The 13098-nt window shown below is 42.0% G+C and overlaps 1 protein-coding gene across 1 annotated transcript; it reads left to right on the top strand.

The window, feature by feature from the left end:
- The first annotated feature begins 748 nt into the window (after window positions 1-748).
- Window positions 749-10563, top strand: LOC145408403 (sodium-dependent phosphate transport protein 2C-like). Its single transcript, XM_080279130.1, has 8 exons — window positions 749-863; window positions 1798-1929; window positions 2101-2186; window positions 2647-2871; window positions 3327-3681; window positions 4253-4381; window positions 5163-6179; window positions 10370-10563. The coding sequence occupies exons 1-8, from the start codon at window positions 749-751 to the stop codon at window positions 10561-10563; spliced, it is 2253 nt and encodes a 750-aa protein (XP_080135256.1).
- The last annotated feature ends 2535 nt before the right edge of the window (window positions 10564-13098 follow it).

Below are 13098 nucleotides of genomic sequence, written 5' to 3'. Positions count from 1 at the left end.
GTGTGTGTGTGTGTGTGTGTTCCCAGCATGCGAGTATGAGAGGGGACGGAAGGTTAGTCATTGTGTGTGTGTGTGTATGTGTGTAGTTACAACTCCGTTTCGTAACATACTTATTATGTTTTATTTACTTTTTAGCGAAGATATTACGTAACCGAATCGTTGAGAGATAGATAGATAGATAGATAGATAGATAGATAGAGAGAGAGAGAGAGAGAGAGAGAGAGAGAGAGAGAGAATGGATAATCTTGTATCTGTGATAGGTTTGTGCTTTGATTTTGAAGTATATAAAGAAACAGACATACTCCTTTCACCAGCCTTTCTTATCTGTCTACCCCTCTATCTATCTATCTGTCAGTCTGTCTATCTACCTGTCTACCTATCTATCTATCTAGCTGTCTAATCCTGTCTGTTTATCTATCCATAAATGTTGGTAATATTGGGTAAAGCCTGGAGTGTGTGTACCTTAGATAATAATTGGATTTTCTTTATGGAATATTTTCATAAATTAATTGGCTCTTACGTAAGAGCTTATTAGTAGTTGTGTAAAGGACTCTCTCTCTCTCTCTCTCTCTCTCTCTCTCTCTCTCTCTCTCTCTCTCTCTCTCACACACACACACACACACACACACACACACACACACATTTCCACCTCAATCTACCTATCTATATTTTTCCAGTTGTGGGCGAGTGTGTGGGGGCTGAGGAGGAGGGTGTGCGTGGGAGGGGAGGGTGTGAGGGGGGCGTGAGGATGGTGGTGGGGGGGCTGTGCAAGATGGCTGCCCTCCTGCTTCTTCTGTACCTCTTCGTGTGCTGCCTCAACCTCCTGGCCAGCGCTTTTAGGCTCGTCGGCGGGAGAACGGCCAGTGAGTACGAATTTTTATTTTATTATCCGACAGAGAGCAAAAAAGTTAGTGTCTCTAAGCCTAATTTATCTAAAGAAGCAAATGAAGATTAAAAAGAACTAGAGAAGCTTTTAAAGAAAGAAAAATAGATTATAATTAAGATAGAGATGATAAACTCCGTAATCAATTCAGGCTTTGATTATGTGTTTACACGAGGAATGCGGCTGAAAGATTCCCCAAAGAGGATATGGACTGGCCTTTTTGTCTCTGAATAATGTCACTTGAGATGATATTCCATGGGACAAAATCAGAATCAGTATTTCTGGACTATTTTTGGACATTGACCTTTCTTGCACTCAGTCGGGGAATTCTGACGTGGAGCTGAAGTTGCAAGAAATTTGAAACGTTTGATTTTATAGCCTACGTGTTTTTCTTGTTCCCGGAGGCGGACCCACGTATACTCAAATGACAGTGCTTGGTGGATGTGCAGTGCGTCTTTGAGTGCGGGGTCTGGGGGGGGGGGGGCTAGGTTTACAGTGGAGGAGTTGAGAGGAAGTATGGGACCGGAGTGTATTGGTGTTGTGCTGAGGAGGGGCAGATTGAGATGGTTTGGGCATGTGGAGAGGACGGGGGATTACAGTTGGGTGCAGAGGGTGAGAAGTGTGAACGTTGAGGGTGGGGTTGCGAGAGGTGGACCGAAAAAGACCTGGGATGAGGTCATAGAGTGTGACCTCAGGGATAAGGGACTGAATAGAGAGGCAGCCAGGGATCGAGTAGCGGGTGAGCCGCCATTAAGTGACCAAGGCCTTTATAAACGAAACAAAATTATATAAAGTGTTACGTTGATGATTATTTATTATTACAGCGTTACTCATTCATTCATTCTTTGACCGATTCATTAATTCATTCTGTGATTTACGTGTACATTAATTTTTGTATTTATTTATTTATTTAGGTGCCGTGTTTCGTCAGTCTCAAGTGCTAAGTAACCCCGTGGTGGGTCTGATGATCGGTGTAGTGGTGACGGCCTTGGTACAGTCCTCCTCCACCTCATCCTCCATCATCGTCTCCATGGTGGCCGCCAATTGTGAGTGAAAAAACAAATACTTCTTTGATTTTTTGATGATGGGCAAAAGTTAAACTCCCATGTATTGCCTCTTTTAATGATAGGACAAGAGGTTGCTCAGATTTATGTGTAATTTGATTTATAATAGAGGGATCTCACCATCATTTACCGTGTCTCCTACCTCCCTCACAGTTTTGGATGTAAGGACAGCAGTTCCTCTTGTGATGGGTGCTAACATCGGTACCTCCCTCACCAACACGCTCGTCAGTCTTGGCCAGGTGTGTGGAAGTTATTAGTATCACAATTTTAACACCCCACATAAAGCCACAGTGTTGATTTTCGGGGATATTCGAAGTAGTGTTGAGTTATTTAGAGAGTTTGGTTTTAAGAGAGCTGGCTTTAAGATGAACCTGTCTCCCTGTTCTTGCTTCCATTCGTAGAATAACTTTTTCACCGTCAAACCTGCCTGGAAACTGTGATAAATTGTTTGTTTGCCTTAAGGACTAGTGATAGGTTGTTTGTGTGGTTTGATACGTGCTTTAACGAGAGCTGACCTGTTATTATATGAAGTAAAATTAGTAGTCTTAGTATCCATGTCGGAGGAGCTACTGTATGCTTGATTTTCGTGTGTGTGTGTGTGTGTGTGTGTGTGTGTGTGTGTGTGTGTGTGTGTGTGTGTGTTCCTTCATATCCTTATGTATCTTCTCCTACTTATATCCTCTTCTTTCTCCCTCTCAGGTGGCAGACAGAAAACAGTTCGAACGCAGCTTTTCCGGAGCGGTAGTCCACGATATGTTCAACTGGCTGTGTGTTTTGGTCCTCCTGCCCCTCGAGGTGGCCACGGGTTACCTCTACCACCTCAGCAATGTTGTCTTAAGCGCCCAACTCGAGATTGGATACACGGGGGTCAAACTGCACCTGCTGTCTGCGTTGACCAAGCCTCTGACGGAGAAGATTGTGAGGGTGAGGCTTGTATGAGATGGTTGTGGTGTGGTGTAGGGCTGGAGAGGGAGACCTTCGCGTGGTGGCACTGATATAATGTACTGCCCTGCTACCTGACTATAAATCGTCCCTCAGCTCCAACCCGCTCCACCTCTGAAAGAACGATGATGGGCTTCACTTACTACCCACTTCAGCCTACTCTCCACTTAGCTCGCGTCCACTTGACCCTTATACCACAGTGAGATGTACACAGCTATGTTCAGAAATTGATTATCAGAATAGAGGAAGCAATAATAACCATTCAGGAGAAATAATGAAGAAAGACGTTATCACATGGAGTAGTGGTCAAGCCCTCTCACCTCGATTGCTAAGTGAAAGGAAATTGTTATACTGCAAAATATGATGTAAAATCTTTCCCTCATCTGTAACTTTCATTCATATAACGTAACCATTTCCCTCTTTTTTTCTTTTTTCAGCTGGACAGGAAAGTGCTGATGGGATGGAGTTTAGGTGATCCGAATTATGAAAACTCAACTCTGCTCCTCCGCCTGTGTCCATTGAACCGTCTCCAGCCGCAGCCCCTCCACCAGGTCAATGAGTCCCAAATTACAAGCAACGTCCATACCTCAGAATCCATTAACAGCACACTTCCCCAAGCTAATGAAGAAGTTAATGACATCAGTTCACCCATTAATCGTAGTACTGAAACTCTTGGGCAGTACAGTGAAGCATATAGGAACAGTAGTGACGATTTGTACTACGGTGAAAATGAAACCTACCTCCCCTACAACGAAACTCTGGGCTACGGTGTTGGAACTGTTTACACTACGTGTGAGTATTACAGGTTACAAAGTACTCATGTTTTGACTTACTTGTGTACATGTAACTGATCCATCTATCACCAGACGCCTTAATCCCGTCAGGGGTGGCCCCAGACAAATTGCCTACATGTTCCTCTGTCCCCTGCCATTCAGCTGGCATGACTTCAGTTGACTTTCTTCTGTCAGAGAGAGAGAGAGAGAGAGAGTGTGTGTGTGTGTGTGTGTGTGGTTTCGTTTCGTTTCGTTTCGTTTTTAAAGGCTCCAACATGCTTGCATGTGTCGGTCTTGGTCACCTAATGGCGGCTCTCCATGCTGCACGACCTATTGCAGCCTCCTTGTTCAGTCCCTTAACCCTGAGGTCACACTTAATGACCTCGTCCCATGTCTCTCTCAGTCTACCCCTCATAGCCCCACCGCTAATATTAACACTTCTCACCTTCCTCACCCAATTTTAGGGGTGCAATTAACCTCACCCGGTCCTTAAATGGGAAGAACTGTCATGATGATGATTAATGATGACGACGATGATAATTAATAATAATAATAATAATAATAATCCCTACCTCTCTCTCTTCCAATAGGTCCCACCCTTACCGCCCATCTTCCCCTCAGTGACACGGGAGTAGGCCTAGTCCTGCTGGCTACCTCGCTTGTCCTCCTCACCCTCTGTCTTGTGGCTATTGTTAGAACACTCAGCTCTGTACTTAAAGGTAAGTTGTAGTAGCAGTGATGGTGGTGGTGGTACAATAACGGTGAAGTAGCAGTAGTAGTAGTAATAATAATAATTGTAGTAGTAGTAACTTGGGTGCAAGAACAAGTGAAGCGTGGGGTTCTAAGACCATAGATTTTAGTTAGTGTTAGCGCATTGTAGAATTTTGCCCAGTTTTTCATTAAATGTCTCAATATGATGTTTGATGCGTGTTGAATTTATTAACTCCCCTCACTGCCATGACGTCTTATATATCTTCCATTTTTACTGTCTGCTGACGATTTTATTTAGGAGGGATTTGTCCAGCTGGACGGGTTAGTTGTCGCCATCACTCCTCCCTTTAGTTTTAGCCTTCCATTTTTAGTTTAGTAAATCGTCTGTAACTAAAGATAATAAACTGAAAGAGGCACCCATAGTGTAATGGAGTTAGTCATCTTCTTAGTGTCTAAGTATAGAGAGTTAGCCTAAGTTAGATAGTTAGTTGATCAGTGATACTTCAAAAACTAGTAAATATGGACTAATACACTTTGCTAAGTAGTTGATACACTCATCTGTTTTAATAACTATACTCTCTTCACTTTATCTTGGCCTAAGATTGCCATCCCTCCATGTTGAATGGTTTGGTGTAGCAAAGTAAGAGTATTTCGTTGCTTAGCTAGTAGGATGTATTTACTATCAGTGACAGCATTATATTGTTAGTCAGTGGGTTAGTATATCTGCATAATTAATAGTTTCGTCCCTCCCCTTCTCCCCCCAAACCTAAACTGTTCGTGTAACTGCAGGATCTGTGGCCGGATTGGTGCAGCGGGTCCTGAATGCGGATTTGCCCATGGTCCCTTGGCTCACTGGATACCTGGCGATTTTGGCCGGAGCTGCCTTCACCTTCCTCCTCCAGTCTTCCTCCATTTTTACCTCCACCCTCACGCCCCTGGTGGGTCTGGGGATGATTAGCGTTGAACGAGTCTACCCACTAACCCTGGGATCAAATTTAGGAACGACGACAACTGCCTTATTGGCCGCACTAGCTTCGGACTCGGCTAGTCTGCGTCCGGCTATTCAGATCGCCTTGGTGCACCTCTTCTTCAACATCACAGGGCTGATTTTGTGGTATCCGATCCCGTTTTTGCGTGTGCCTATCAAGCTTGCCTTAGCGTTAGGGAAAGTAACGGCAGAATACAGGTGGTTTGCCGTTGTTTATATCCTACTGTCGTTTTGTATTGTGCCGCTTTTTGTATTTTTTGTATCCCTCGGAGGTGCCGTCCTCATGTATTCTGTTTTAATCCCGATTTTCCTAATATTAGTTTTCATCGTTCTAGTCAATGTTCTCCAGGCAAAGTGTCCGAATGTCTTGCCGTCCTTTTTGCGAACCTGGCTTTGGCTTCCGCTTCCCCTACGCTCGCTTCAGCCATACGATAACGTTCTAAGCCACCTCATGTGCTGTGTTAAAAATTCAAATAACACCAGCCATGTTTATTCCTACGTCGCGCCCGCCCCGGTCACCGAAGTCACTACCTGCATATCCGACCAAGTTGTGGTGGTGGTGGAGGACGAAACCGCCTGTAAAAATCATTGTTGCGGTACTAGTGGCGGTTATAATGATAGTGGAGATGGCGGGGGGATAAATGTAGATAAAATTGGCAGTAGTTTTGATATATGTAAGGGAGAGAGTGGTGGTGTAGCCAGGATTAGTGACGGAAGTCTTGGCGGGAATCTGAATAACGTTGGGAGTAGCCATGATGGTAGGTGTGATGGTGTTAGCCTTTGTAGGGATGGTGAAAGTAGTGGTAGTAGGGATGTTGGTTGTAGTAGTAATGATGGTAGGGATGGTGGTAGTAGCAATGTTGGTAGGGACGGTGGTAGTAGTAGTGGTGGTGGTAGGGATGGTGGTAGTAGTAATGGTGTTGGTAATGATGGTAGTTTTGGTGGTTTAGAGAGTATAGCAGAGGTTGTTCAAAGTTCAACACCTCATCTTGTTCAGCATATTAGTTCAGCCTAAGTATCAGTATACTATACTGAAGATGGCGAAAATAAACTTTCTCATACTGCCAGTCTGCCAAACAATTCTTTTTTTTTTTTTTCAGCCTCCACAAAGCAGTTTCCTTCCACAGACTAGTGGTTTATCGTCTCTTAAGGCCTAATTATTAGTCTCCGTCATAAGAAGCCTTTTGAAATTGCCAATGTCTTGGAACTGGACTTTACTTATAATATTTATAAGGGAGTGCAATCGCGATCAAAAGTTCCTCCACACATCTGGAGGGTAAGTTCCTGGACTATATAATTTATAAAACCTCAGCCTCTTTGTACCTAGAACTGAAATAGGGACGTGGATGGTTAACTAGATGATTACGGGTCGTAGTCTGGGGTAAAAATGGATTGTCTGCCTTGATGACCCGCGTGTGGTTGATTGGCAGTAATGGAAGCCTTCATCATGCGGGGTTCCAAACTCAGAACATGAATCCAACCCTTTTGATTAACATTAACGGTTGGGTTGGCAAGGCTGATACGGGTTTTGAAACAGTATCAAGAGAATAACTGTTGATCGCTACTCATTTCTCACTTCTTGTTTAAATTAAATATTTATATAATTAAACTTTTGATATGAATGGTATCATTGTTGTTTGATTAAGTTTATTGTAACAATTTTTTAGGGACATCGAGTTGTTTATAGATGTAGACATTGTTTATATAGCAATACTAAACAGCGGTATACGACTACCTAAATAAGAACTACTTTATTGTTAACTGTTTAGTGTTTAAAAAAAAAAAAACAGTTTATATACGTGAGAAAATCTATGTATTCAGATGACAGTCTATATAACCTGTTTGAAACCAGGGGTTAAGTTCACAGACATACTTAGTCAGTTTCCTGTCGCAGCTTATGATTAGTTTTGAGGCAAGAACAAGAGTCTCTTGTTCTTCCTAGTACAGTATCTATCTATCTATCTATCTGTCTATATCTATCTACCTATCTATAATATTCGACATGGAATTGACGTTCAGTATGTTTATGAAGATCAGGTTAGATAATCATAGGCAGAACAGTAGCTATATTCTGTACAGAGATCTAATCAATAACAAATAAACATATAGCCAGTAGCGAAGTTCAGCCCTTCAGTACGATGACCGGCTTTATATCCTTGCAGCCTCTTGGCAGTTTGGCTTCATCATCATCATCATCATCATCATCATCATCATCATCCAGACTGCTTTTATTTACCATCGGGGAAGCGTGTTGCAGGAAGAGGTGTCATATCATCCCAGTAAACACTTGCCCTATGAAGGTCTTCCCATAACGTAATATAACCACCACTTAGAATAAAATATAAAATCGTCATCCTACTGAAAAGGTAAACAATCCGGGTATAAACAGTGCTTGCCTTAGAGAGATAGAAATAAGTAGGCTGTATTAGTGACCCTTAAAAAGAAAATGCATACGTGATAGATGCTTGCCTTACATGAGTGAGCTTAGATTCTCAAAGTTACATTCAATTTTTTTTAGAGAGAGAGAGAGAGAGCAGCAACTTTTCATGTCATGTTTTGACGAGGTACTGGTTGTGTGGATCCACGCCATTAGTCATTATAGTTTGTATCTGACGGAACTGGACAAGTGATGGCTGCATGAAATTTGATATACTTCGTTATGAAAATGAATCTCCTTGGTAACCAGTCAAACCCACTCTCCAGTCTGACTGTACTTGGGCATCGCCTGAGCTGCAAAGGGTTAATGTTCTTTGTGTGACTCTCCTTGGTTACTAGTCAGATCGACCCCTCCAGTCTGACTACATTTGGCCATCGCCTGCCTGAACTGGAAATGGTTAATATTGTTTGTATATGAGTCTCCTTGGTTACTAGTCAAATCGACCCCTCCTATCTGACTACACTCGGCCATCACCTGAGCTGGAAAGGTTTAATGTTTGTTATCAGATGGAAATAAATCAACCCTAGCCATATCATAGCTCCATAGGCAATATAGCGTAGAGAATATTGTTTGAAAAAGTGTACATGTAATTGTTATATACTTAGCCATATATATTTTCATGCATAACACCCATGAACATTATCTATCAATCCATCTATCTGTCAGTCCCTATCTATCAATCTGTCTGTCTGTCTGTATCTATTTGTCTATATACAGGGCGTAAAAAGACAAAGTTGGTTGTAAGTTAGAGCACAAGGAGTGAATCAGTTTCTTGACAGCATCAGTCAGGCTTGTATCCTAAGTGGCTTGGGGATTTAACACCTTTCCCTTAGTGATTTATTCTGATTATTACACCTCATTACCCTCGTATTACACCTCATTACCCTCGTATTACACCTCATTGCCCTCTTTCATTACACCTCATTATCCTCTTGTATTACACCTCATTACCCTCGTATTACACCTCATTGCCCTTTTTCATTACACCTCATTATCCTCTTGTATTACACCTCATTTCCCTCGTATTACACCTCATTGCCCTCTTTCTTTACACCTCATTACCCTCTTTCATCACACCTCATTACCCTCTTTCATGACATCTCATTACCCTCTTTTATACACCTCATTGCCCTTTCATTACACTTCATTACCCTCTTTCATCACACCTCATTACCGTCTTTTATTACACCTCATTACCCTCTTTCATTATACCTCATTACCCTCATTATCATCGTATATTATTGATGCAAACTATATCGACAAGAAAAATGGTGTAATATGCCAAATAAATCGCTGAGGAAAGGGTGCTACCAGCCTCCACGTCACCTAGAATGCGGACTGTAGTGTTAGTGTCAACTTAGAGCTTGTATTTTCTTAATAAAATATGTAAACTCACATTTTTTGTTTTGTGTGTGTGGGAGGGGGTGTCGTGTGTGTGTGTGTGTGTGTGTGTGTGTGTGTGTGTGAAAGAGAGGGAGAGAGAGAGAGGACAACGGCTGGAAGTGGCGGAAAAAATAAGTCCGTGGAGCGATGACGTCAAGAAACATAAGCGGCTCAAAGATTCTGATCCAGTGGCATTGAGGGGGTCAAGAGGGGATCGAGACCCACGTGAGAGGGGCGCCTTCACGTGGTGACACTGATATATCCGGGCGGATGAACTGCCTGGCTATACACACGTCCCTCAACTACATCCCTATCCTCCGAAAGACGGATGGCGGAGTAAGGGACTAGGGAAACGTAAGTCTGTATTCCACTGGGTCGACGCATCACAATCCTGGAGCAACAACAGCAACAGCAACAACAACAATTATAGTAAAAACAACAACAATAATGGTCATTCTCGTTAGTTAATGCTACGTAGCACTTCTTCGTGACTAGTTTATTTACTGCATACACCACGTTACTATTGGCTTGTTTTATGCCTCTCATCAGTGTCGGTAAATAAAAGAGACGAAAAACAAGTATTTATAGGTGGTTCGTGTGTGTGTGTGTGTGTGTGTGTGTGTGTGTGTGTGTGTGTGTGTGTGTGTGTGTGTGAGAGAGAGAAAGAGAAAGATTCTTGTTTTTCTACATTTTTTTTAAGTCACTAATTTGAGTCTCCGTGGTCACTAGTCAAAACACCCCACCAGTCTCATTACACCTGGACATTGACCCGGCTAAATGGGGGATCTTTGTTAGGTTAGAGCAAAATAAATCGGTAAGGGAAAGATGTTAAAAGTTTCCTTAGTCAAGAAAAGTATGGGTAGTAGTAGTAGTAGTAGTAATAACAATAGTAGTAGTGGTAGTAGTAGTAGCATCAGCGGTGGTGGTGATAGTAGTGGTAATAGTGGTGGTGGTGGTGGTGATGGTATTAGTAGCAGTAGTAGTAGTATTGGTAGTGGTAGTAGTAGTGGTAGTGGTGGTTGTAGTAGTGGTAGTAGTAGTAGTAGTAGTAGTGAGAGTACTGTAATTCCCAGGTGATGGATGTCCGCAGGTAAGCACACCTCCCTCCCCAGTGGGGGGTTTTGGCCACAGATGAACGTAATCCGCCAGTGATGGGGGTACTCACCTGATGGTTATGGTTGCCCACAGCCGGAACAGTTACCTCCATGATGGGGGTGGCGAAGGGCGTAATGGCGCCTGCACGCACACTGTTCAGGTCAGACACACGTTCAGCATTTTCCACAACGCATTGTGGCATCACATCTAGTTCTGAGCCAGTGCCTGAGGTGGGGTGTTGTGCTGTTATACTCACCTCCCCCAGCTACGGTGGACAGAGGCTATAGTTTCATCCTTGTCTATTTGGTACTATACATCTCAAAAGTCGTTATTAATTTTTAATGATATATGTATAGATCACAGTTCTATAGGACGGGAGAATAACCTATTTAGCTATGTAAGGCAATAGGTCAAAATTCTGTAGATAGTGCTACGGCTCAAACTCCTTTCCATGGCAGTGTTTCTTGACCAGCACCACATTCCAGTGTTACTCTGTTGTACGTGTAATGGGCCAGAGATTGAAACGGACTATTGGAGATTATTTTTTGTTTATTTATCTATATATAAGAGCTGAGTTATTTGTTCGTTTGTTTGTTTGTCCCTCAGTGACGCCCAAACCAAGGGCCAGAGACTCCCAGACCCACATAATTATATTCTGAATCAGGGTGACCCAAGGATGGTTTTAGGAGGGTCGAAATTCAGATCTGAGTCATCTGAGGTCACCGGTAGAGTGTTCGCCTTTTTGGTCCGGGCAACGCCGATCGCTCCTGCATGGAGACTTGCATGACCTCCCAGTTCGGATATAGACTATGTGAGGTTGACCTCCGAGGTCATTGGAGGTAACTGGTTGGAGGTCATTTGAGCTCACCGATAATACTGTACACGCTCGAACGACTGGACCCAGCAGCCCAATTTTTGGCATGGAGACTCACCTGACCTCCAGTTAGGACATAGGCTATGTTGACCTCCGAGGTCATTTGAGGTCACCGGTAATAGTGAACAAATGCGACAAATACTGTGCATTAGTCTGCGAAAGCTGAAATAAAACGTTCCTGGACATCTTATAGGCTAATCCCTCTTCAGAAGCAGAAGAGGTACATGGTCTTTCTGGAGTAGAAAGATTGAACTAGGACTAATAGGATTAGAGTGTTCGCCTTTTTTGGCCCGGCAATACTGGGTACTCCTGCTAGTCTATAATCTGTTAGCTATTGCCAGACTCATTAATCCTGCAAACGATGTTTGCAAACGAATGAACTGCATGTCTTTCTGTCTTCGGCTGTCAGGCTACCCTCTGTGACTCTCATCGCATCACTCATATCTTACCCTATCCAACCATAGGCCTATCATTCTCGGTCTCCCTCTCTTCCTGCCTTTTCCACTTCGCCCACATTCCCCCCCCCTCCCCCACAACTCTCTCTCCCTTGAAAGTGAAAATCTGATGGACGGATGGAACTGATGATAAGCTTTATGAATCAAAACCTGTTCTTTGAAACAACTGTAAATCCTGTTACTGTGTCCTTGATATGAATATTTGTGTTGTAATGGAGACTGTAATACAACTTGGGGTAAATAATGCTTTATTGATCTATGTTGTGCTTTTTTGATGAAGTTTTTACAGATGAAAGACATGTTAACACGTCGGGAAATCGTTTAATTTGGTTTTGCTTTTGACAATGAGAGCCGAGTTCCCACATAAGGTATTTTTTTATTGTAACTCTATATTATCTCCCTTGGTTACTCAGAACAAACATTTCGTTATCTCACTAATTGTGCGATCTTGAAAAGGCTAAGATATGATTAAAATTTAATGCTGTGTCGAAGCCGAAAGCTCTAGAACTCGATTGTAAACAGATGCTGCTAGAGTGTCTTGTCTGCCTCTGTAACAGGTATTATTTAATCAGCGTTTTTAGTGCCATTAGCGTTAATTAATCTGTTACATACATACAGGAGGTTAAATGTATGTTTAATGAGTGATAGGTATAGAAATAGGTTGGATAGAATTAGCTGACGTTGCTAATATAAAGGAAGTAAATAAAAACAGTTCTTTCTGCATTACAAATTACTTCCGCATTTATTCCTTTGTGATGTTACCCTTACGTTGGCAGATAGGCTTTCAGAGTATTTATGAACTAACATCATACTGTATGTCGGCTAGGTAATGCCATCTTTTCATGATTTTCAGGTGATAAGTGGATGAGGGTAGGTTGTCGTACATGTAAATCCATTGTTTATTGTCGCGTTTTTAAATGAAGAGTTATATTGACACTGTAATTTGTTGTTATACATGAACACCTTATATTATCAAATGTGAATCATGTTAAAAGATAAGTATTCCCTGAAAATCAGTTTCGATTACCTGTAACTTTGGTACTGAAATCTGTATACCTACCAAGGTGTATTAATTGGTTGAGCCTCGTAAGTTAGTACTGTATAGTTTCATACAGGGGGTATTTGGATAATTCCTTTTTGCTTATTCCCAAATCCCGATTTATTTCATTTTTCCTGTTTCATGTATATGTTTATTCTTTCTCTGCATATCCAGTTCATTTCCATTTTTTTTTTTTCTCTCTCACTTTATATTACTCTTTAGCATATACCCAGTTAATTTCTTAAGTCCTTCTTCATTCACATACTCTATATATTATACTTTGTGCCTGTAGAGTAGGGATGCAGTTTCTGATTCATGCACTGGTATGCTTCGTGTATGTACTGTACATATTTCTGTTCATGGCAGAGTGAAGAAAATATTGTATTTTTCTAGTTTCAATAATATAAATCATAATGATTATTCTTGGGTATGGTTATGGTATATTTCGGTTATT

The sequence above is a fragment of the Coenobita brevimanus genome, chromosome 77 (assembly GCF_032717465.1).
Source record: "Coenobita brevimanus isolate Jiangsu-jjx chromosome 77, ASM3271746v2, whole genome shotgun sequence".
Classification (NCBI taxonomy): Eukaryota; Metazoa; Arthropoda; class Malacostraca; order Decapoda; family Coenobitidae; genus Coenobita; species Coenobita brevimanus.
Note: the sequence above shows the minus strand (reverse complement) of the source record. Positions and strands in the feature narration are given on the sequence as shown.